Below are 25,684 nucleotides of genomic sequence, written 5' to 3' on the forward strand. Positions count from 1 at the left end.
ATGGAGGGGAACCGGGACGAGGCCGAGAAGTGCATCGGGATCGCGCGGGAGGCGCTGGAGGCCGGCAACCGCGACCGCGCCCTCCGCTTCCTCGGCAAGGCCCAGAAGCTCTACCCGACCGAGACGGCCCGAGGTGAAGCCCGGCGCCCCGTCGGCCCTGCCGCCGCGGCCGCCCCTCCTCCCCTCTCCCGCTTCTCCGCTGCCCTGCTCCGTGGGGACGAGGGCGGCCTGCGGGCGGGCGGGGGTCGCCTCACGCCGGGCCCCCCCAACCCCCCCCAGGCCGAGGCGCTTGAGGCGAGGGGGACCCAGCGGTGCCGCCTCCGCGCCCTGCGGGCACGGCGCTGCCCCCGAAGAGCCCGGGCTGGGGGCGCTGGCGGTGTGCGGGGCTCGGCCGGGGAAAAGGCCTGAGCGATGGCTGAGTGCCCGGGAGGGGCGCTCAGGGCAGGTGGATTTCGGCCGTCAGTGCCTGCCCCTGGCCTCAGGCGGCGGGGAGGAGCGGGGTTGCCTCCCTCCTCGCCCAAGGGGTTCGCTCTGGGCCAGCCCGGCTCCTCGCCCGCGTTTCCCCGCTCCCTTTAGCCGGCAGCGTAGGCGCAGCCCCACAGACCAGGCTTAGACCCGATTAACAGCAGGACACCTCGGGCCCCAGGCCGAGAAAGGCTGGCTTGGCTTCTCTTCTGTCACTGTGAATTAGTCCTCGATAAGAGCTGCTGCACCAGAGTGGGCAGCCTCTTCGTCCTCTAACTTAACTCGTGATTCGCGTTTTCTCGGTTTCGTTTCCCTGTTGGACAGCAGCTACGTACGAATTGCACACGTTTAACTTTCTGAGAGAAGACAGGCTAGGTGGCTCCCCCTATGACTTCAGACAATTCTGTGCTAAAACTTGAAAAATAATTAGCACCTTTCTAGAAAAAGGTGTTTAGAAATGATTTTTTTAAAGGAACAATAGTAAGGTTTCACTGTGTGCAGAGCTGTTGCCTGCCTTGGAGTCTTTCTGTCACACAGTGTCAGAAGTTGGCCCGAAATACCTTTGAACGCAGCAGCGACTTGTTGCGTTCCTCTGGTTCTCGCTTATGTTGTCTATGTCATGGAAGGAATAGGAAGGACCTCAGTGCTCTGTACTGACTTAAAGGCATCAGCATTTACCATTTTTTGAATGTGGCTTTGGGGTGAAATCCTGACTGGAGGTGTTCTGTGCTGCATTTTATTCTGTAGTGAGACCTTTAAGTCAGGTGAGCAGATTCAGTGAATGTTTTCTGTCCTCTCTTATCTCCTGACTACTTTTTCTATGCAAACAATAAGCAAAGGTCTCATCAGTGCTATTCTTTTTTATAGCATATAGGTTTTTGGATGTGATTTTTTTTTTTTTTTTCTGCAAGACGGGATGGATGTTGATGGTAAATCACCTGGAAGAAAGTAATCATTGCTTTGGATCAAGAATGTGGCACTGTTTATATTCTTGCCATGTTAGACACCTCTCTGAAATACAAACAAGCAGATGTTTGCCATATCCCCCTAAATTTCTGTGGCTTAAGAAGATGACATGCATGAAAATATGTTCAGCTTTTTGGAAGTTGTGTTGGTCAATAGGCAGGAAGGCTGAGGGTTTCAGTTCAGCTTCTTCCACCAAAGAGAGTGAATAGCTTTGTCTGCTTCACATAGCTTATTACCATCTTATACCTCCAAGATGAGAGTTACAGTAGCTCAGAAAAAAAAAATCTCCATCTGATTTATGTTTTGAGTGTTTGGGGTTTTTTTCTTTTAAGTAGGACTGCTACTACATAACCACCATTGTAAAGTATTCAGTGCAAGAAATAGGTGGCTAATTAGGCTATTGTCTGTAGGACACTTGCTTTATTCACTGTGGAAATTAGCAAAGTATGTCACAAATGAGGTACAGATCTGGTGAAAAGAAGATGGTCTTGTGGTTATGGTAGAGGACTGTGTAATCTGGGGAATTGTGTACTGAAACTAAATGCTTCACAGAATTTTTGTGTGACGTTGAGTAAGTCACTTCACTCGGTTTCCGTTAGTGAAGGCTAATTATTTGTGCTTCATTTTTCAGGTACTCAGCTTGAAACAAGGGCCTGATTTGTGGAACTGGTGGGCAGTTAAAGCTCCATCTGAAGCTAATGAGAATTGCAGATGCCCTAATACCACTGAAAAAAATCAGTCCCTAGGCCTGGTTTGAACTAGGTACTTAGAAATTAGGGGACTCTCTAAACTTGTAATATTTCTGTGCTTCGGTTTTCTAGCTGTGGAGGTTGGTAATTCTTTTCAACTCATCCCATTTCCTCCCAAACCACTACCAACTCATTGATTTTTTTTGTTATTGTTGTTTGAGACACTTAAATAGCCCTGTAAAGTGCAGTAAGCTACAAGGACACAGAATGTCCCGTTTTCAGGACTGAAACTGGAAGGTGTGCAATAAATTAGAACTGGAATTTTACACTGATGAAGATGACATTAAATTACAGCTTCATTATCTCATTGGTATCTTTTAGATAAATTAAGTGGGGGTGGTCCACTTGGAAAAAAGACCAGTAATAATTAAAAATGTGTCATAGCACATACCCGAGAGAAGGAAACTGTTAAGGTTTTGTGAGCTCTCTTAGTTCTAACATAAATTCTTATTGTACAGTCATAATATTTTGGGTTTATATGGTGATAGGACAATATGATGCAGCCCCAGTAGTCACTGCGCTTACTTATTTTTCTCTTCGGGGTATGTATTAGAAGGTAGTTCATACCAATTTGTCACTGAATTAATGGATGATTAGTAGGTTGTATCTTTTATATCACTTTGGGAACAATTGCCCACCATTTCACAAATGATGTTCCATCAGCGATAAAAGTAATGAGAACCTTAGCGCTGAATTTTTTTACTGATGGGAGCTTCCTCCTCCCGATGTTATAGCGGATTGTAAAAGGACAGAGAGCAGGTTTTAACTGCTGTCTCTAAAACAATACTGCATGTGGTTTGGTTTTGGCGACATTTGCATTTAAAGCGCCTTCAGCACCAGCTCAGTCATCAGTGGAGTTTAGTTTTGCTAAACTAAGCTTCTGCCTGAAATACGCTGACTGCAGCAATGCTATTTTAAGGCTTTACTAGTGTGAAATGTAAGGTCAGTGCTTATTTAATGATACTTAGCTAATGACTTCATAGTAGCAGTGTTCATGTTGACGTCACTCTTTGCTAGAAAATTGTTTTACAATTCAGCTGTTCAAAATACTGTTTGATCATGATTTTTGCTAATCATTCATCTTGCAACTGAATGGAAACTAATTGCTTGTCTGGAAAAGATTTGAGAGTAGATTTAAAGATAACAAAGGACAAGATCTCCTTTTCAAACTTAGGTGCCGTTCTTTTTGGGGTTGAAGACAGAAAATGACGTTAAGGACAGGTTTATTTTTCAGTGCTTCATAAGATTTTCTTGCACTATTTCTGATGCTGCCTGTAAAAACAAACTTTTCAGGAGTGCGTGTGCTTAGGTTTTTAGGGCATTGCGTTAGTATGAATTCTGAATTCAGCAGTTCTTCCATTAGTGAAAGTGGGGGTCACATTCAGTGCATAATGGAATCAAATGCAGTGCAAGGATCTTTCATTCAGCAGCAGGTAACATTACACACAAGAGAGCCTTCAGACACATTTGAACATAAGATTTGTTGCTTACCTGCTAACAAAATAAGTCTTTGGTTCCTTGTATATCCTATGTTAAAGTACCTAGATGCGCAGTGAAAGTTTTCTTTAATGCACTGTTAGTACTACAGTTCCAACAGCAGCTTTTACCACCAGCAGTTCATGGAAGAGTCAAAGTTGTTCCTGAATATCTGAACCATATCTTCTATTTGAAAAAAACAATGGCCTCAGACCCTTTGTACGGTTTTCTTTTTCAGCGTAGAACAATAGCATGTTTGTATATGCTGTGTCCTGCTATCTTAAGAAGTTAACACTTGCGGATTTGATTTTTTTTTTTTTTTTTTGCAAGCATCCTGTGTCTTCTCAGCAGTGCAGCTCCATTATGGGCATGGGAGGTCTGAGGTGGTGACTGGGAAGTAGTAATATTGAAACTGTGGTGCAACCAAACCAATTCATGAAAAGAATTCACAGCTAAGCTTGCTGTGAAAGAGACACTGGGCATTAAAAATGCAAACTGTTGTCTATACCTGCCTTTCTACCATTATTGCTACTAGTGATTTTACACAAGCATTAGTGTAGGGATGGGGAATTTCTAGAGCAGTACCAATATTAAGGCAGGATTTGCAAAACTGTTGATTAAGCATTATTTCTAGTGGGTAAGTCAGTGTCACATGTTCAATAGGATCCCACATGATACCGTTATTAAATATCTAACATCACAGAACCGAAAAAGAATTGTTTTGATTTCTGTTACCAATTGTCTGGAGCACATTTGGACTGCAAATGCTTCATTCTGAGGGCACTGTCTGTTCACATCTCAGTTCTTGATTAGTTCTTAGCCTGCAGACCCAGTCACCTTGTTGGAGTTGTTATTACTTCATTTACCTCAGAACTTTAAATGCTATAATGGATTATATTAGAATAAACTGTTGCAAATATTTGGATGTGTTTCAGCTATAATCCATAATGAAACTATAGCTCTCCTGTTTTCAAGAACTTAATTTCATTTGTAGTGAAAACATCCCCTCAGTATACAACTCGGCATTTAAATGTTAGCCTTTTCTTTATTTTTGCAGTAAAAAGCCTGATCTGATCAATTGATGAATCTTGTTGAGGCAGCCGTGAGCACAGGATCGGCACTGAAACCAGCTGACTTTCTTGTTCAGGCCAAGTGTAGCTATTCGTCTGCAGTACTTCAGACTGCTGTGGCCAGTGGGTAGTAAGTGAATTAACAAGTAAAAGCTAATACTGGAGAGTTTTAAGAAGCACATCTTAGGGAAGTGGGTGTTCTCCTTTTAAACAAAGCTCCGCTTTCTTTTCTTTCCTGTGCTTCTCTGAGATACAAGCTATGATGTGTAGGATCCCAGTTTTCTGCTGCTCTAAGAAAGACCATGCTAGCCAGAGGACAAATTTTTTAATTAGATTTAGGAGAAAATCCTTCAGGCTTCTTCTCACTCGCTTCTGGAAGAAAATGTTTTTTAGCAGTAAAGCTATAACGTGCTTTCACAGTGAGTGGGACATTTTTCCTTGGGAATTTTTATTAGGGCATTTTTTACACAGATAGTAACTCTCAGTTGTTTATGAAACAAATTTGGCCTATGTAGTTTGCCATCTGGCTCTGAAGGGATCTCTTTTCAGGAAAGATAGACTAATTAATAATCTTTGATCCACATTATGCTTAGTGTGCAGTCCCTTAAGTTAGAATGGTACTGCTTCTGATTTATTGGTAAGACAGGTACCCCCAAAATACAGGCTTATATCCAGAAAGAAAAAGAAAACTTGGCGTCTGATGATTTATTAAAATGGCTAAACTTGAGATCTGTTGGAACATGGAAGGAAAGAGGATTTCAAGATCTAGCAAAAGCCTGCTGGTTTTCAAGATCCAGGTCTCAAGAGCTGGGTATAGTTGGCTGGTCCTGACTTATCTGTGGCGTTTAAGAGTAGTTTGAATTTCAGCTGGTATTGCCTGGAAGGGGTATAGAGCATCAATTTGTGGCCACTAATGGCTCAGGTTACAACTAGCTATGTACTGTAGTAACAAAAATGTGCAGGAGATGGGCTTGGTCTCTGTGTGGAATAATCTGCAGGTTCTTTAGAGTGTTAGGTTAGTTCCTCTTTTCTATTTACAGTTGCTTATACAGGCATTCTGATGTTTTCACCCCAAAGAATGGGTTCAGTGCCTCTAAAAAACATCTAGAAATGAAGGACCTGGACAAATTCTCTTCACTTTTAAATTACCTTGGTAGAGGTGGAGAGGAGTCTAGCCACTGATTTTTAAACACTTTTCCCATAGTTTTGCCACAAAAAGGAGTCACTAGACTGGCTTCAGAAACATTTGTGGTACAAAGTGGTGATCAGTAAGGAAGGGGGGTATCCTTCCTTACTGGAGGAGCAGCTAGTCTTTTACAATGTGCTGCTCCCATTTAAGATACTCAAGAGCCCCGACTTAATCACTAATGTCAATAATGATACTACGATATACTGTCGTTTTATAGTTTTGTTGGAAGCTATAATGAAGAATGGAAGTACTGCTGGGGGAGGTGCTTACTTCCGAAAACCAGCCAGTAGCAATGATCAAAGTAAGCCAAACAGCACGAAGGAGAGCAATACATCTGCTGCAGATGAAAGTGGAAAAGGCTACACCAAAGACCAAATAGAAGGAGTATTCAGGTATGGCCTTGCTTAAATACATCACTGTTTTTCATTCTGTGTATTATGTACTTACGCTTTCAGCTCTAGCATCTAAAGAAGCAACAGAAAATTCAAGGTTAACTGACAGGGGTTGCTTGTACTGAACTGTGACTAAAAGGAAGAGGAGAGTTTTGCTGTGTTTAAATACCGTATGGATGCTGTCACTTTCTGTGAGAAGGATGATGCTCATCTTTATATAAAGTAACCTTGGTGGTTTAAAAAGAAACTACTCAAACTAGTTATTTAGTAGCTCTCATGTTAAATGGAAGAAGTGATGAAAATTCTATAGTACAACTTGCAGGACAGTGTTTCTATTCTTAAATATTTTTATACTCATGGTATCTAGGTTTTCATTACATGCTTGCTCCTAAAGTTTATGTTCAAGCTAATCCTGCTGTACAGGCTGGTCTTAGACCAGTGTTAAAACTCTTCTGTTCTGGAAGTACAGGTATCTGAGAAGCACTGAAGCACATAGTCTAAGTTGCGTTATAAACTCTGTCTGGACTTTATGCAGTATGATAATATTAAGATGGGGTGACATCAGGAAAGGAGGATGTACAAAAAGAAACAAAGATCAATAATGTCCTTTTGAGGCCAGTAACTCTTAAGTCATGTTATTATTACACACTTCTTGGCTGTAGGAGTGAGAAAAATATTGTTTGATATGTGCCCTGATTTCTGCTAATGAAATATGGATACAGCCACTCTAAAATTGCACACCTCAAAACCCACCAGTGTTTTCAGATAAGCCTAGCGCAAATATTTTCAAGGGAGCTCAAAAGGAGGGAAATCAAGACATCTTCATCTCCTCCTTTTTGTAAATTGGATGAACTGTTGTGCAAAACAGAAATTTGTGTATGAATTTTTTTGTGTGAAATGTATGTTGCTGTTGATATTATCTTGGGATCTTTTCCTGAAGTTCAGTAATCTGTTCAGCTGTGCTAACAGTGAGGAAAGGGCAGCTTTTCTTTGTTGATACAGCAGCCCTGCATTCAGGCAGGTAGACAGCAGCATCTCTGGCATGGTTATCCTCTTGGTGTTGCTATTTAGTAGAGCTTTTCATTTACCATCATCTCTGCTTAATTAATGTTATTGTGCTTCATGATACATCTAGAGTAAAACCTGAATAAGCGTATACATTTTTGAGCACCTTGAAATATTAGCTGTTAAAATGAACGCAAAGTGTGTGTGTGTGTGTGTGTGTGCACATGCGTGTGAGACAAAATATCCAGAAAGAAGTCCTGTGTAAAGTGAGGCTTAGATCAAATTAAGACATGTAACACATTCTCAGAAACCTACTACAGGGAAGGCTGTGTTACTGCCAGTATTCACTCACCCGTGACGTGCCATTCTGAGCTGCAGTCTGCTTTGACATCAGGCTCCCTGCAAGTTCATTTTCGTTTGTTTGTTTGTTTTACCAGAAAGTAATGTTGCCTAGTTTTTCTTGAGTAAAATGATGTTGTAGAGCAAACTTTTCTCCATGGTATGCTTTGATGGTATTGGGTGGGTATCCCTTGAAGGGATTCACTAGATCCCAGACAAAAATTTATTCAGTTTGTTGAGATCAGAACCAGAATTAGGGGTATTCAAGGAAGTTGCACATTGAGGATAATTTTGATGCATCATTGTTTCTTAGTGCCTATTTCAGCAATCTGCTTTGTGAATATAAAATTTGTTTTTTCTTAAAAAGTACCCAGATTTTTTGCAAATAAGCAATTGTAATAGCTTGCAGAACAACCCATGTTTGTTTGTATTTTACTTACCACTTAGAAAATCCACTGTTAAAACAATATCTTGACCTTAGCTTGAGTGATGCTACCATCCTTTGGTATAGCAGTTTATAAACCTTTGGGGAGAGACTGAATTTTGGTTTAGATGTGCAGTAATCAACAGAGCAAGTCCCCAGTTCTTGTTGGAAGTTTTGAGACATTTGTCATGTTGTCAGTTAGTGACATCAACACTCCACTTAGAAAATTTGTGGTTAAGAATTAAAAAACCTGTGTGCCTTGCCAAGGAGAACAGGATTAAATACAAACAGTGGGCTAAAATTTAATGGAAAAATATATATCAGTGATGATAGCTGAGGGAAAGTTCACATTTAAACCACAGTGAGAATGAGTTTTCTAGTTGGAAACATGACAGGCTGCATATGTTATCGCTTCAGTCAGACCCCAGACTTTTCCAATTAAATGAAACGCACCCCTCTGGGGAAGGTATTCTTCAGAGAGTGGAGCTTGTCACCACCATACGCTTCTGCCATACCACAGTGGAATGGTTTTTGGACCTTTGAATGGGTTAAAGAAATGCTGAAAAGAGGTGGTTTTAAATAGTGTTTCATGCCTGCTTTTTTTTTTTTTTTTTCCTATAAGGAGACATTTCTAGATAGCAAGGTAGGAAAATCTTCAATCTTTAATAAATTCTGAATCTTACAGTGAATTTGACTCTGTCGAACTAAGTTGTTTTGTATGCTTATGATTTGAAATGTTGTCATTATCCTCAAGTATTCTTCCCTCTAGAAGTTTTTTGTTCTGTATTAGTAACTGAATATAGATGGAGAGAAAGCATTTCTGATTTAACTACGCGTGCCATTTCCAACCCTTTTTTATAAGCTGTAGTGAGCAGTCGGACAGGGGACTGACTCTGAGCTCTCTGACTTGGATGACTGTTTTGTGTTCCTGGAGTTGTCCAGCTATCTTGAATTTGCTTGTGACAATAGATGTAAGAAGCATAGTGAAGACATCCTTGGAGCAGTGTGACGAATTTAACTGCATTAATTTTCATCAGGGTTACTCCAGTAATGTGGATGTGTATGAGTACAAACAAGCACCTCTGTGCTGTTTTTATTTTTTCCACATACACAGGGGACACTGATCACCAGCAAGTTACCATAACACTTCTGTAGAGCATTACATGAGCTTGCAAACAAGCTGCTCAACAGGGAGAAGTGTAAGATGCCATGTCTTTCCACTGATTGCATAAGTTCTTTGTGGGAACGGTGCTCACTATTTCAGTGTGACAGTTCAAAGCTTGAGATATCCAAAAGCACTTTCTTGCTTTTGAATTGAAATGCTTTGGAAAACCATCTGTAGTACATGCATCTTTTTTTTAATGATGTTTATCTTGTCACTGAGGGCTGGATCAAGTTGCCTTAACACTTTAGGTGACCTGCGTATCAGAGATACTGATAGGAGACCAGCAGAAATATGTTAGGACCCAAAGTAGACTTATGTCTTTTTAGAACAAGTGCCCTAGAAGTCTCTAGGCAATTGAAAGCTGTCTGAGCAATGTTAATTTAAGTGAATGAGAATTGCACACACAACAAAAAAGGGAGAATTTGCGTTTCAATTCTGTGGTCTTTGCTTTAAAGCAATTCCTTCACTGTTTGATGTAGGTTATTGGCACTTTTTGCTGAGATAAAGAAATTAAACATTTGTGTAAGAAAAAAAATGTAAACTTTTTTTTTCTTCTAGTTCACTTAATCCAACTGAAGAAGAAGTGCTGATCGGGATTACGGTTATCAGAGTTCTTAATTACTTTCAAACAAATTCTGTTCATTGTATCTGTCTACTCATACCAAGTATGCAGACACTTTGGAAAGGTTTTGTGGACTAGCATGAAATTAAAAAAAAAAAAAGGATCATTTGCCTGCTGTGTATTAATCTTTCCCATTTCTTTTTGTGCTGTGAAGTGCGTATTTCCTGGTTTTTACTATATGAATTAAAATAGTTTCAGAGATATAGATAGGTTGTATGCTTTATACAGACTCCCTTTAAATGATCTTAAAATTTGTATGGTGTCTGATATCTTTTTTTTTAGTAAATAAGCCGTAGCATATATTCCATATTACGTTTTTGACATCTGAAAGATAACTGCCATGATTAGTAGTATGCTAAAGTTGGATTGCTGTCTTGTGAAAACTGCAGTGGAATACTGCTTTTCCTGCCCTGCCAGTGCCTGCCCTTCGGAAGAGAGCACAAAAATGAAATTTTGTATTTGGATCTTTGAGTGACCCAAACCAATAGAGGCATGAGTTCTGTAGGAACTTTGCAAGGCAGGATTAAATGTCATCCAGTAGTGGCTGAGAATAATCAGCAATGTGATTTGAATTCACGGAGTAAACCCAAAAATTGTCTCTATGCATTTCATGGATCAAACAAGAAGGAATGCAAGTTCTGTGACTGACTTTTCCCAGGTCTTCTGCTGAGACTTCTACAAATTCAGCAAAAAGAGATATATTGTTACTTTTTTAACATGGGGTCAAGAAGATAATTAACTGAAAGTAGAATACTGAGACCAATCAACATGTGCTAAAAAAAAACAAAGCAAAGAAATCAGGGCATGCCTTTAATTAGGCTGTTAGAACTACTGTGAATTGTTGAAATATCCAGTTGAATGGTTGAGAAAGTCAAGGTGGAAATCACAGTCACAGAGCCTGTCATGGAAAAGTGGCACAGAAGATAGGGTGGACTTTGTCAGAAAGCTCCTGCCTTTAATCTACACATTTTAATAGCTAAAATAAAAGCATAAACAAAATCTGGAGAAAAGTATGCTGATGTAAACACAGCCTTGAATATTTTGTGTAATACACACAGGAGAAACAAACTGACCAGGTACATCTAAGAGCAAGGTACTAAGACAGGTACCCTAATGAGTTGTTTAATCTATCAGTAAAATGGAGATCTGAAACTTCCGATGTGTTAATTTCAGAAACTAGGGGTATGCTGGTACCAGCTTGAGTTCCTTGACAACACTGACCTTCTCTTCCCAATCTAGAGCACTTTTTGCAGACCACACTTATGTGATCCAAACTGTGACTGTCAGGTTCCCAATTCAGCTGCAAGACGCCATTTGCATCAGGCCTTCTGGCATCATTGGAAACTTTTCCTGTGTAGAAATGGGTCTGCATTTTACTGTGTTTTTCTTCTCAGCTCTGGGATCAGAAGTCAGTGTAGCTTTCTCTTGCTCAGTTCTTTGTCTCTAATATTCACGTTGCTGCTCACTGTGCTGCTCAGTTCAGATTACCACTGGGAGAAATAGTTGTGGTTCCCATCGCAAGCTTTTGGAGATTGCGGTTGAAGTATTTGTCTTTTGGGCCATCCCTGTGCACGTAGACAGAGGCTTTGGAAGGCCTTTTGAAATACCTAGTCATACTGAAAACTTCATGGTTATGGATCACTGCAGGTATTTGATACAGAAATGCAAGCATCTCTGATAGGTTTTGTTAACCTGATAAAAGCTGTTGATGCTGACCTAATCTGAATTGTTGATTTGGAAAGTGAAACAAGCAGCACAACAGTAGGATCACATCATTCTGTAGTCACAGGAGACCCAGTGGTGGTAGCCCCAGAATTTCTGCAGGTGAGAGCAGACATTTCAGGAGCTGAAGGGCTTCCTCTGCCTTCAGCCATCAGAGCATGGAGAGGAGCCCAGCAACAGGCAGAATTGGCTGGTTGCTGCAGTTTGAAGCTGGCTGACCAGTTCTACTGCAGGTGGCTTGTCACCTGCAAGCTAGGAGAGTAGAGCTTTGCAAGTCATGACGAGATACCTCTGTCGACAGATTGTGGATGAATGTAGGCCATCACTTGCCCTTATGCTGTTTGAGAAGTCTATTCTCTAGAAGTCAGATATTATTTCAGGAACATTCAGCAATGTGCCCTCCTAAAGCAGCCAGCAAATCTGTTAAGCAGAAGGACAGTGCCAAGGTGCTGGCAGGGGACTAGCAATTCAGCAAGGACAGAAATTAGCTAAACAACAGAAATAATTTGATAGTAATTCAGATGCAGAAGTGATCCAGCCAGGAATGAAAAACACAAGAAAAGCAATTCACAAAAAACCAACCCCCAAACAAATTAACAGTGAAAGCACCAAACTTCAAATAACCCAAAAATAAACAACAAAAAACCCCAATTCAATATAAAAGGGGCAGTCTATAAGCAGGTGATATGTAAATTGCAGTTTTGAAAAGAAACATCTGTGTGCAGTTTACATATGCAAGAAAATTAGCACTAGGGACAACAGTGCTCCAAGTGCAGCAAAACCAAATGAACAACTATTTGAAATGCAGCTTTCAGAAAGTTAGTTGTTCATGCTGAGAGTGCTGCAGGACAGGCGTTTCAGATGCGGTTAAAAGCCGTAAGTAACATCAGTGATCGGTCTTTTCCAAAACCTCCACTGGTTTTACTCTTAATTTTTCCCAGTGTCTGCTGGCTGGTGTTGTCTGGCCTGCAATGGGAGACAAATGGGAAGGGGACGATTCTTTCCGTCCATCTGCCCTCCTGTGACAAATCTCCACAGGACAGTTCAACGCTCCAGGCGAGGGATGCTGGCAGAGTGAGGATTGTCAGACATCAGTCTACCCAGAGACAAGGGGTGAGGAATATGTCCAAAAAGGCCTGCTTCTGCTGAGGGACAAGGATCAGGTTGGCCGTGGCTTCCAACAGCTCCCAGTAGCTGGAAAGAAACGTCTCATCGGGACAGCAGTAGTTTGGAGGAAGAGGACTTAAGTCTTGGAGAATCTCTGTGCCACGCCCATGTTCCTCTATCTCTTTAAGGTGGAGGAGGGATGTGGTGTGTGTTCCAACAGTGTTTGAGAAGCCTGGTGACTGTACAGCACGTGTATGACCTGAGGATCTGGCGGGTTGCCCTGGTGATCCCATACAGTTTGTCCTGCTATAAACTGACTTGCCAGGTTGAGTTTTGATGCATTAAAGTTTTGCCTCTCAGGAGTGTACCATGAATACTGATAATTTTGTTTAACTGGAAAGCACCTTCTAATCATCTTTGCTTGTCCCACCATCCCCAGTACAAAGCTGCTGCAGTACAAGTTTTGGTGCAAAACTCGCATGGACTTTGCTGAGGGGGGGAAAAACCGAGCCATTACCTTGTAATGATTGCCCTGAATTGTGCTCAGTAAGGGACCTCCTGGCAGAAGTCACTAACTCCCTCCCTGTAGGAAACTTTGCATTAACTAGATGCTAGCTACTTGCAGTCCAGATACTTAATTGCTTTGCCACTTCAAAGCAAAAAAGTAAAACCGTTGTCTAATGGCAGAGTGTAGCAAGGGCTTCAAAGCACAAGGTCATTGCCGAGAATTCCAGGCTTAGGTATGGTTTTTGGCCCCTGTGCTTTTGTGCAATCATTTAATGTATTTTAGCCTTAAAGCCTGATCTACCTAATCCAAAGTCCTGCTAAACTCTGCAAAATTGCCATATGTGTATGCATATTCCACGTGATTCACCATGAAGTCACATGCAGCAGTGCTTCTCAGGCTATCTGGCAGAGTACTTGCAGCTTACGTTTGCTGCTGAGGTTTGTAAGAGCCAGCAGTGACTTGGTTGAGATCTGAAGATGACAACAGGCTAAACAGTGAACAGGGGTTATGTATCTCGGCGTTGAGCCTGTGCAGTAGAAAGGAGGCCCATGTAAAGGATCTGGAGGGTCGGTTACAGGTCTGCTGCAGGCAGCGTTGCTGTGAGCGTGCCTGTCCTGACACGAACGCGCAAGGGAGAATGAAAGTCAGAGATGGCTGTCACAAACTCACAAAGGCTTCTTTGTTTGAGGCTGGCTGTTTAGCCTAGGGTAGCAGGTCAGGGTATGAGAGTGATCTGGTATAAGATGTGCTTGAAATATTAAATCATAGCTTCATACAAAATCAGGACTGTTGGAAGAGAGATGCTTGTGTATTTGTAGAATTTTTTGTTTAACAAAGCAATCACTAGCAAAGACTTGCTAAGAGAAAGTAGAAGTGTGTTATACCTCGGCTGAACGCTTGTTTCTTGATAAATAACAATAGCTCATTTGTGGACCAGGTTCAGGATAGCTGTTGCATGGAGGGTGGTTGCATTCATCCCTTTGGAGGGCAAGTGCCATATGACCCACAAGGCAGGTTTCTTCCTGCACTTTCCCATCAGGAAGTAGCTCTGCTTTGGTGCACTGGCTCTGAGCAGATCGTGGTGCCAGAAGCTGGTAGGTCATGTGCTGACCTGAACGTCTTCTGATTGATACCCGCCATTCCTGCTTTGCCCATGAGGGTTTCCCACTGGGGGACGTTCACTGGTTTTGAATGTGAAAAAAACTCTGGGGTGAGTTTTTGAGGGTTAGGAGACCAGTTTGGCATTTCTGGGGTTGGTTTTGGGTTTTTTTTTTTCCATTTTTCTCTTCTCTGCATCCTACAGTTGTGAAATAAATGCATATCAGGTCTGCAAAGAAGTAAACGTTCGTGGGGTTTTTTTCATGTTTGTTACTTCCATGAGAAATGACCATATGCTCTTGGGGGAGAAAGTTGCTGAGGATGTGTGGTGCTTAAAAACACTTGCAAACATTTAACACTACAGTTTTAATGCTAATAAAATAACAACTTTGCTAAATGTTGATGACTCGCTACCTCATTTTATATCAACCAAAGTTCTGAAGAGTCTCATCCACAAACAGATAATTCAGATACTGAATTACTGAAGAGAAGAACTTAGATTGGATGCTGAGATGGCAATTTCTTGAAATAAAAGCTTAATTTGATACTGTTATACTTTTAAATAAAGCTCTTGTTCTTGATACAGTTCATAAGTAATCCAGGTCTTGAGGCTAAGGATGAAGGGATCTGCACACTACCAGATTTTTTTGTTCTTGTACAAATGAACAAACAAAAGTTTCCAGTATTCAGAGTATAATTTAATTTATTTTCTTTCCATTCATTCTTGATGATGGATTCGCTGTGTTCTTTTTAGTTAGTTTTATCAGCTTCCTAACTGGAGCTTGTTAAATGTTACTTCAATGTAATGAGCTATATTTATTTCAATATAATGAGCTATATTTATTTCACAGGACGTTCGTGTTGGCAGCTGCCTGCGTACGTTCAATTCAGTGCTCTTGTGAGCATTGCACCGAGACTTCCATAAAAGCTTGTGTTATTTGAACACAGGAAAAGGGATCCCTCAAATGAAACTTGATTTGATCAATCTGTGAGCTATGAAGGACCACACACGACGGTGTGGTTGTACTTCTGATGCTAGTGTTCCCTTAATTACAGGGTACCCATTCTTTCGTGAAAATGCCAAAGACTTGCTTACCCCCTTTTTTTCCTGTTGGCTGCCCTGTGTATAGTCTTTGTAACACTAAGCCCATATTTACATAGAAATCTGTGCGTTTAAGAGAATGTGGACACAGTTACAGACATGTGAAGAGACTCACACGAAGCTTTTAAAATATTTATGGTTGTAATTTCTATTTCTTGCTCGGACTAGCCCTTTTCTTTTGGTATGCACCAAATGTCAGTGTGCCTCATTTCTGTAATGCAAGTTTGTGATTTGGCCTTATTTTTCTAAGTTTCTGAATTCTTACCCAAGTAACTTGGTTTGATTTTACGGTGTATTTATTGGTTTGGTCACTTCTTCCTGCCCACATAAAATTAATATTCTCTCTGTCCCCTGTAACTGCTCTTTCTCTCTTCTGAGTGTTGTAAAGCATACGAAATCATTACATCATTTCCAGATTTTGCTTTTGCTGTCTGGGTGAGACTGCCTACAGGAAGAATATTTCCAAGTTTTCAGAGTTTTAAAAAATGCTGCATTGAACATATGAGATGAGCTGAATCTGTAATTGCTGGAGCAGTTATTGTTTCTTTGAATTTATATAAACACTTACAGAAAGTTTGTTCGGATCCAGGTGCATTCCCAGCAGCAGAGGTATTCTCACATGCCTTATTTCCCTGAAAAGTGAATGCTTGAATGGTGTTATAACTTGACTTTGTATGGAGAAAGGGATGTATTATTTGTTTTATTTTATATCATGCACACCAAAGTGCCTTTGCTGTTGACAGTCAAAACAGGCCTTCCTACCCGCTAGCTCTGTGAAGTAAATTTGGAATCTTCATTTTATGCATTATTAACAGCAAGATTCATATAATTGGGGATAAGGAAATGCTTCAGTAATTGCAAACTGAAACCTTCTCTTACAACCGCAGTAGTTTTACAGTAGAAGTAGTAAAATAAATGTATGTAGTAAGCAATTATGAGTACAATAGTTTATTGTGCTCAATAGTGAGTTTGTTATGAAAAATGGCATTCCTTGTTTCTAGAGTGGAATTTTTTTTATATTTGATATTGAAAGCGAGAGATGTAATGTATTGCATCAGTGAGTATTACCTCATTTGCAGCTGTGTTCTAACATGCTACTTTTCCATCATTTTGTTTACAACATTTCACTTCATTTTCTTTTGCAGGATAAAGAAATGTAAAAATTATTACAAAGTCCTTGGGGTGTCAAAGGATGCAGGTGAAGAAGACCTCAAGAAGGCTTATAGAAAGCTTGCTTTGAAATTCCACCCAGACAAAAACCATGCACCTGGAGCAGCAGAAGCTTTTAAAAGTAAAATACCATTTTTGCTTAAAATGTCTTTTATGATTAAATTTTGTCAGATTAAAAGAAATTCATCTGCATTGGCCACTTGTCTTTTTACAGAAATGTCAATGTGGTGTTTTGTAGCTAATACTAAACTTACATTTTTATCCAAGAAAATATTTGACCTTTAGTATCTTAACATGTACCTAGAAGTATAGATAAATAATGTGGACTTTTGCAGTCGGGTTTGGTTTCAGAGGATTGACTGTAATTTTCAGGTACAGGGAGCAAATACTTTATCTCTGAAACCTAGTTGCACTTTTTTACTGTTGCTGACAATGTAGTCAATTGAATCTTACTATCTTGATTCTTTACTATACTTGGGCTTGAAAAAAGCAAAGTAATACTTGATAGCAAAATGCAGTTTTTACTGAATTGTGTGCCATGCTAAGTTATCTTTTCCTTAGATTCCTTGTATGTCTGTAGTTTTACTACTTTTTCCACACAAAAACACTTGGGTTCAAACGCGGCCTTTACTAATAGCTGCCTTTGACCATTTCTTAGGTGAAATTTCCAGTCTGACTTTACCTGATCTAATGCTGCCAAGCTTAGCCCTGCACAAGGAACATTGTTGAGGAAAAGCTTTTTAAAGAAAACTACACCTTCATCTCAGACACAGATGCAAAAAAATGTGAATCTGTAAGAAATGGTCATGCATAAATAAACAATCTGATTGTGGTACATCTTTTTGGTTTTTCCCCTGGTATGAAGTTTGCATACAGACATTTGAAAAAAATCAATCAGCTTAAATTGGGGGAGAGAAAAAAAGAGAAAAAAAAGAAGTCCTGAGCAAGACTTTTGGTACAGCCTTGAAGGGGTAATTATAATATATTAACAATTCCAGATGAAAAGTAGATGGAACATAGTAGGAAAGTTGATTGCTAATGATTATTTTAATACAGCTATGTGATGGCTTTACCTAAAAAAGATATTATTCTTATAAAATTGTCTCCATGTCTCCAGCCCTTCCTTGTTAATAGCATTTTAAATAATCTTTAAAATATTAGAAATCAGTTTCTTACTATTTAATCTTTTATTTAACATTAGCACTTCATACAAGTTTGATTCTTTGGCTTAATTTCACTTTCTGGTTCTTAACTAGATGAGTAAATGAACAGAAAATTTTGTAGGGGAATCTTGTTGACTAAAAATTATTTAATGAAACCTAGGATTTTTCTTGCATTGAAATTACTGTATGCTTTTTAGATGGCTGAGTAGATTTATGATCTAGTTTGCCTTTAAAGGTGTCTGAGTTTCTAACATCCAGCTGAGAAAAGAAATTTCATAATAATAGTTATTATTTCATAATAATGCTTTATTTTAAGGAAAGGTCACATTAGAAAACAGAATTGAGTTTGATGTTAGGCAAGGTACATACTTAGATCTTGATCTACCTAGTACTACTCTTCTGTTGTATTAAGCAGTCTCCCTGAGGTTATATTTTAGATTAAAAAGTTTGTGCAAATGTAATCACTTTTAATCTCTTGGAATCTCTTTTACCAACATCATCAAGAATCTTTCCTTTGAAACTTTTGAGCAGTTTTTTTTCTTTTTTTTATGTCCTTTATTTAAAGAAAATTATATTTTAATAAAATCTGTTGTGAATTAGCATCAAATAATCAAAAGCAAATAACAAATAGTCAAAAAAGATTGCTGACCATACCAGAACAGTATGGTGTCTTCACTTTATATGTAGTCACCTGATTTGTGTCTCCCTAAACTCTTAATTGTTGGGAAAATCTAAATTTTTACTACCAATTTTATCCTCATGCTGAGTAACAGAGGAACCTTCTAGCAATATTTGGTGTCAGTAGTGTATATCATGCTCTCAGTGCAAATTACCAGGCTTCATTTCTGTGGGTTTTCTCCTCCACTTAAAGGAATTGCTAATGATTATTTCTAAGGGCGTATTAAAAGGCACATAGCTAAGGCTCATTAACGTTTCTTTAGACTGGATAATGTTGAAAACATTAATTATGCAAAGCCATAGTCTTATTTGCCTGTGTTGAGGTTATAGTGTTGCACCTTTCACAGTCTTTCGATGACTGATGGCTTTTCATAGAATCATAGAATCATGGAATGGTTTGGGTTGGAAGGGGCCCTAAAGATCATCTGGTTCCAACCCCCCTGCCATGGGCAGGGGCACCTTCCACTAGACCAGGTCGCTCAAAGCCCCAACCTGGCCTTGAACAGTTCCAGGGGTGGGGCAGCCACAACTTCTCTGGGCAACCTGGTCCAGTGCCTCACCATCCTCATGGTGAAGAATTTCTTCCTTATATCTAATCTAAATCTGCCCTCTTTTAGTTTAAAGCCATTACCCCTTGTCCTATCACTACATGCCCGTGTAAAAAGTCCCTCTCCAGCTGTCCTGCAGGCCCCCTTCAGGTACTGGAAGGCTGCTATAAGGTCTCCCCGCAGCCTTCTCCTCTCCAGGCTGAACAACCCCAACTCTCTTAGCCTGGCCTCATAGGAGAGGTGCTCCAGCCCTCTGACCATTTTTGTGGCCCTCCTCTGGACCCGCTCCAACAGGTCCCTGTCCTTCTTATGCTGGGGGCCCCAGAGCTGGACACAGTACTCCAGCTGGGGTCTCACGAGAGCGGAGTAGAGGGGCAGAATCACCTCTCCCGACCTGCTGGCCACTACAGCACTCATCACTGAAAAACATAATCCCTGTACCTTGTGTTGGTTGGCTTTAGAAGCAGCCTTTTGCTGGAGGGGCCTGGAGGAGAGAGAAGAAAGGAAAGCAGAAGGGGTTTAATGAAGGCGTGACTGAGCGAAGATTGTTCATCGAGTGTCAACAGAAATTTTCCTTCAATCTGCAAGAGCTGTATGTCTATGCACAGCAGCTAGAGTCAACACTTGTAAAGTCAGCGGAGCTTGTGGTCTTTTCACAGTGATTCTTTCCGTGCTCGCCTAACTCAGTTTTTCCCTTTCTGCTGTCAAAACTGAAGTTGTTCATTTGTGATAATGTAGTGTGAACGGGGACAAACGTCCAGGCCAGGCACTCCAAACTTTGAGGTTGTATTGACAACCTTGGGAGCACACATGTTCCTGTCATGCACACATGTTATGTCATCCAAAACTTTGTGTTATTACTGTAATCCATAAAATATCTTAAGAAGCATATAAAAAAATACATTCACACTCTTGCAGACAATAAAATTGATGCATTTGAAGAAGTCACCACTTCCTAAATGAAACCAAAGAAAACCTACCGAGTCTACAATGGTTTTAAGCTAGGCTGCTAGAGCAAACTGAACTTTGCAATTACCCCACTTCAAAGCTTTTATTGTAATGCTTGATGCTTTTTTTGTAATTGCAGTGAGAGAGAACATTTCCACAGGTGTAGGTGTTGCCCTAGAAAAAGGATCAAAGCTCTCCTGCCTTCTGCCCAGTTCAACAGGATAAAAGGCCTTTGAATAGCGTTGGTGGGAAACTTTGTGGAAGCTATCCTAAGAAAAGCAGAAACGTTTCTGGACATTGTTTTGCTATAGCTGATTTGTAACATACAGTAAAGGACATAATTTGCTGCCTGTTCTTGACTTTGAAATTGCAATTTTCGTGCTGGAATAGCTCTTATCTTTCATTTATGGGAGTTGTCTTTTATTCCTTGCTTCAGAAATTGGAAATGCGTATGCTGTGCTGAGTAATCCAGAAAAACGAAAGCAGTATGACCTTACAGGCAGTGAAGAGCAAACATGCAATCGCCCTAGCAACGGTAGATTCAACTTCCATAGAGGTTGTGAGGCAGATATTACTCCAGAGGATCTATTCAACATGTTTTTTGGAGGGGCCTTTCCAACAGGTATTTGTATATATCAGTATAATCATCAGTTACAGTGGTACTGCCTAGAGTGGCATTAGATTTTGTGACATTATAAAACAGTAGAATTACTCCAACCTGCCTTGGACCCCAACTCTTTAATCTGCATCACAGTTTTGGTTTTTTTTCCCCTAAGTGTTGCTAAATCCCAAAAATGTGAGTTCAGTTCCTTGGGGTTACTATGGTGATTCTGTGGTACATGAAATAACAAATCAGTTGTCTTGGAGCTTAAAATATTTATTTTAAACAACTTTGAAATTGTAAGATACCTTAAAGTTATGTGTCATTGTGCAATGATGTTAAATGCTTTTTGTTGTTGCTTCTGTATTGACCTCTAAATAGTTTTTTTTTTTTACGTGATTTAAATGTAACGATTTCTTTCCTTAGGTGGTGTACATTCATTTTCTAATGGTCGTGCTGGCTACAGTCATCCTAATCAGCACCGTCAGAGTGGACATGAGAGGGAGGAAGAGAGGGGTGATGTATGTTTAGGCACCATTGACTTTAAACTGTGGATTATGAAATTTGCTGGTAGTTGCTTTCAGTGATGTGACTGTACAGGAGCTTTGCACTGTAGGGGAGGATTTGTACTTGCCAGTTACATATTTTAAAACTTTGGCAGGTGGTAGTCTTACTGATTGGTAAATAGACATGCAAATTCGAGAAGACAACAGCCTGGTTTGGTAAATCTATTGTTCTATGTCACTATCTTGCTAGTGACTGATAGTCTTAGCCTAAATATGCCACTAGTTCTGGTCACTAATCCTTGTCTATATTTAAAAATTTATTTGCGCTGAGATAAGAATTGTACTTAATGCTCAATATTTATCTATATGAATTATGTATAGTCCTGTATAATTACATATCACTGTATAGATGAGACCAAATCATGGCATACAATGTAACCGAATCCAGCTCTTCATTTGGTAATTGCTTGTGGCTACATGCTAACCCATGAACTCCTGCAGCTTGAGCTCTCTATGAATATTATGTATGCATTGGAAGTTCAGGTAGCACCACAGTGTTTGCAGGTTTGTAGTTACAGTTTTCCTAGCAGCTTTTGATGCTTAAAGCAGAAAGTCATGCTTAGCATTAAATCTTGTCAAATTTACCTGTTTACTTGATGCTGTTTTATGAAATACCTGAATCTGTTTTGTTCCTTAGGGAGGTTTCTCTATGTTCATTCAGCTGATGCCTATTATTGTGTTGATCCTTGTCTCCTTGTTGAGCCAGTTGATGGTATCTAACTCTCCTTACACGTTATACCCAAGACCGTAAGTAATGCTTGATTACATTAGCTTGAAACAGAGGGGAGGGCGTTGTAATCACCCTCTCCCACTTAGAAGCATTTTAGAGAGTTTTCCATTAGTTGGTCCTTGATTTCCCACAGTGAGGAAAGGGAGGGAAGGTACAGACAAAGCAGAACAAAACTTGAAAGTTAGGTACTAAGAACATGCTGTGAGAATGTAATGGAGAAAAGAGGTCAGCAATACCTGGAGTTTAGGAGGTCTTCTAGTACAAGGCAGTGGGTCCATGCAACGTAGCATGTTGCAAAGGTGTTTGCATTTCCATCATATTTAATCAAATCCTGAAACTTGGTAAGGCTTATTATTCTTTTAGGGGTCATCTGCGCTTGTAGCATGTGAGGTACATGAAAGCAACTTTCTCATCCTTGTATTAGAAGACCTCCTAAACTAAAAATGTCTTACTAAAGTGGGTTTTTTTTCAAGATCACGGGTTTAAGCAGCAGAAGTTTAATGTCCGGGTAAATGTGGTAATTTTATTCTCTGGCAGATTATACAGCCGTTCATTTCATTACTTGTCTTGAAATGGCAAATTCAGTGATGAGCTGTTCTTCTGTAATAGCGATATTTTTTAAAAGTGTATTTGTGGTGTGGAAGAAATGAAATAAATACCTAGTCTCTCTCCCCCCTCCCTCCTTTTTTGCAGAAGTACAGGGCAGACCATAAAAATGCAGACAGAAAACTTGGGTGTCGTTTATTATGTGAACAAGGACTTTAGAAATGAATACAAAGGAGTCTCATTACAGAAAGTGGAAAAGAGTGTGGAAGAGGATTATGTGTCCAACATTCGTAATAACTGTTGGAAGGAGAGGCAACAAAGTAAGTTTGGTAATATGTGTAATTTCATGAAAGCATTCATTACTATAAAAAAAGATTGCCTCAGGCAAGAATGAAGTGCTTGTGTTATTAAAATATCTGAAGGAGAAAGCAAGTGTAAGGTTCCCTGCTGTTTCTCATTTCTAAAAGTGTCCCCAGTGTCACTGAATTTCTGTGTTTCACTCAATGACCTAACAAACATCTGCAATGGCAGTCTGAAGCAGCATCAGTTGAAGTAATGGGCTTAGCATTCAGAATGGATTTTTGGGCACAGACAAGATGCTGGAGCTGTCAATAAGATGCAAGATCACTGAGCATGGCCTATATTTATATTATTTAATGAGGTCTGACAGAACTAGTAGGGAGTTTTTTGTTTGGTTGGTTTTTTTTAATCAGATACTGCATTCTGAAATATGAGGGTGCTGGAAGGCTGTTACCACTTTCCCTGCTCAAAGGGATGAAATGCTTGTGAAGATCCAGCAAAAGGAAGCTGTAGCAGTGCTGTTTACGTGATGTCTGTGGGTAGTTAGAATAGACAGAAGAAAAAAAAGGTGGGGATTAAACCTGAGGTGTTTTGGACAGCTCCGAGGAGGAGTGTATCTTGTGCGAAGTATTTGGTTTTTAACCTGAAAAATCTTTTCTCCTTTTTTCATTAAAGAAACAGAGTTAGTTTATGCAGCAAAAGTATATCGAGATGACCGTCTCCGAAAGAAAGCAGACTCCATGCCCATGGAAAACTGCAAAGAACTAGAACGGCTGACCAGCCTCTATCGAGGAGGATGAACTACAATTATACACGTACATCTTTACGTATGCTGTTATCTCTCTTGTAAATTAAGAAGAGATTTAGTTTCACCGTGAATGCTGGAAAGGAGGGGTGGATGTAAAACTCTACTGTGTAGCTGTTTCCAGAAACCTTATGCTGAAATATAATTTAATGGCTTCTTTACCAACTGTGAAATATAGGTACCTTTAATTGTCTAGATTTTACTTCAAAGCTTCTGTGAATTCTTTCAGCAGAGAGATAGCTCAGAAAGGATGCTATACTTGTAGAGACTTAGTCATAGTGGTTCTCCTCTAACATATTTGCCATGTAAATATCTGTGGAAAGAACACTTTGTCTATACATGAGTTAAATGACTTTTTATTTAAAATCTCAGAAGTTTAGTTCCATACAACATTTTGTCTCACTGATGGAATAAATAGTATGATTACATCACTCCTATTCAGATGTCAAGTGTGTGGAGTTGAAACAAGAATTTTTAATATTTTATCTCTAACTCTATGTAAAATCTTCTAGGTTTATCAGCTTAGAGGAACTTGGTATTTTTAAATATAATGGCATATATTCCTAAATATCTGTTGGGGTATATTGATCTGGTGTAGAGTAGCAGTTAGCTGTTGTAGTTTTTTAGCATTTCTAAGCAATGCTGAGAAAACTAAGAACTACACTAATCTATTTTCAAAGTAAATATTTGCAAATGCTGTACAGACCATTATGAGCATTGCTTTTAGTACTTGGAACAGTTTACAGCAGCTCTACCATTTGGTATTCCAGTAGTAGTAAGTCCATAGGTATGGTTAACATGCATCCATAGCTTCCTTAATTTTCACTGGAAAGGTAGAGGAAAACATGCAATAGTGAAATCTTAAAGCTCAAAAAAAAAAAAAAAAAAAAGGCAACCTAATTCTTTTTCCCAGGAGGCTTCCATTTCCTTACTATTTTTTTATTTCAAGCTAGGTCCCAACACTGATTCCTCAATGGGCACCACAAGCGGAACAGGGAGATATTGCTAAGGACAAGCTATGTGCCTTTCAACACTTTTGCCAACTATTTAAATGCTTTGCTAGTTTGCTGTATGCTCCTATGGTCAGAGTCATATCACTTGTCCCTGGGGCGGAAGAGGTACGGGTACGGGTATGCATTTCTCTGGACCAGAATGTTGCTGGACTGACTCCTAGAAATGAGCAAACATACTGGTCGGCTCCTACATACGAGATCATGTAACTCAGTGGCCTGTATGTGGAAACTATGCGTAGCCACACCTGCTGACACAAAGAGGTGTTTTGAAGCAGCTAAGTACAATGTACTTAAAGTTTATCAAAAGTGGGTTGAAAATGTTTTTAGGTTCAGTAGCTGATGTTTTTACGTTTTAACAGTGCTATGCAGGAGAATGCTTCTTGTATTTGAGGATGCCAGGTGGCTCGCAGTAAGGGCAGTATTTTTTGTTTGAGAAAACTGCTATCTTTGCTATGAGTTTATGTGGAGCCAAATTCTCCTCCTAAATTGAAAGTTTAAATACTTGACTGACTTCATTGGCATTCCTTCTGATCTAGAGCCGGATTTGACTTTAGAAATACACTAAATGTTATTGCTCTAAGCGACCCAGAAATCATTTTGCATATATACCTTTTCTAAACTGTCCCACCGGGAATGTCCTCTATTGAATTGGTGTTACATGAGAGAGACTAGCCACAGGCTTTTAACTGAGCAGCTAAACCAGCATTCAAGGTGGACATCAAAGCCTGAGGCACAAAGCAGAACTGCGAAAGCTGCTGAAACAAACACACACACACACACACACACACACACCCCCCCCCAAAAAAAAAAGGGTTGCTGTACTGGATGTCCTTACGAAGATTATAGGAAAAGTGTGCAGAAGTAATGGAAAGTCACCCAAATGTTTGACATTTGCAATAGAAATTTATGGAGAAAAACGTGATTCCCCGGATTTTGTAATTGTCCAGAATGTATTGTAATTATACTAATGAAAACAAACTATCAAAGTACATGTTGGTACTCCTGTGTCTTCTTAACAGAAGAAAATTGTTCCAAAGGCTTGAACAAGTACTCGGGCCTTCCCATTCACAAATGAGCCCGAGCTTGCAGGTGATCTTTTTAGTTAAGAGGAAGAAAGATATATAATGCATATTTGTCAAGTATCAGAACTGTGAAGGCAGAGTGATGAGATGGTCTTAGCAAAGCTGCTTATAGTCACCGGACGGGTTATGTCTGCC

At 39.8% G+C, this 25,684-nt stretch overlaps 1 protein-coding gene across 3 annotated transcripts; it reads left to right on the forward strand.

The window, feature by feature from the left end:
• Nucleotides 1–25,227, forward strand: DNAJB14 (DnaJ heat shock protein family (Hsp40) member B14). 3 transcript variants are annotated; one of them, XM_075709401.1, is made up of 8 exons: nucleotides 1–133; nucleotides 6,133–6,307; nucleotides 16,545–16,690; nucleotides 20,343–20,528; nucleotides 20,934–21,028; nucleotides 21,711–21,820; nucleotides 22,497–22,669; nucleotides 23,325–25,227. In XM_075709401.1, exons 1-8 carry the CDS (start codon nucleotides 1–3, stop codon nucleotides 23,447–23,449), a joined length of 1,143 nt encoding a protein of 380 aa, XP_075565516.1. In that variant the 3' UTR covers nucleotides 23,450–25,227. The 3 variants fall into 3 exon arrangements, with proteins under 3 accessions (XP_075565516.1, XP_075565517.1, XP_075565518.1); XM_075709402.1 differs by having other exon boundaries at nucleotides 22,500–22,669; XM_075709403.1 differs by lacking the exon at nucleotides 1–133 and adding an exon at nucleotides 2,161–2,193.
• The last annotated feature ends 457 nt before the right edge of the window (nucleotides 25,228–25,684 follow it).

This window comes from Pelecanus crispus, chromosome 4 (genome assembly GCF_030463565.1).
Source record: "Pelecanus crispus isolate bPelCri1 chromosome 4, bPelCri1.pri, whole genome shotgun sequence".
Taxonomy (NCBI): domain Eukaryota; kingdom Metazoa; phylum Chordata; class Aves; order Pelecaniformes; family Pelecanidae; genus Pelecanus; species Pelecanus crispus.

Bases quoted from the DNA above. Each gene is read 5' to 3' on its own strand.
- DNAJB14 (XM_075709401.1), top strand. From the start codon at position 1: ATGGAGGGGAACCGGGACGAGGCCGAGAAGTGCATCGGGATCGCGCGG. The intron at 6,308-16,544 runs GTATGGCCTTGC...TTTCTTTTGCAG, and splicing joins CAAATAGAAGGAGTATTCAG to GATAAAGAAATGTAAAAATT. The intron at 22,670-23,324 runs GTAAGTTTGGTA...TTTTCATTAAAG, and splicing joins TTGGAAGGAGAGGCAACAAA to AAACAGAGTTAGTTTATGCA.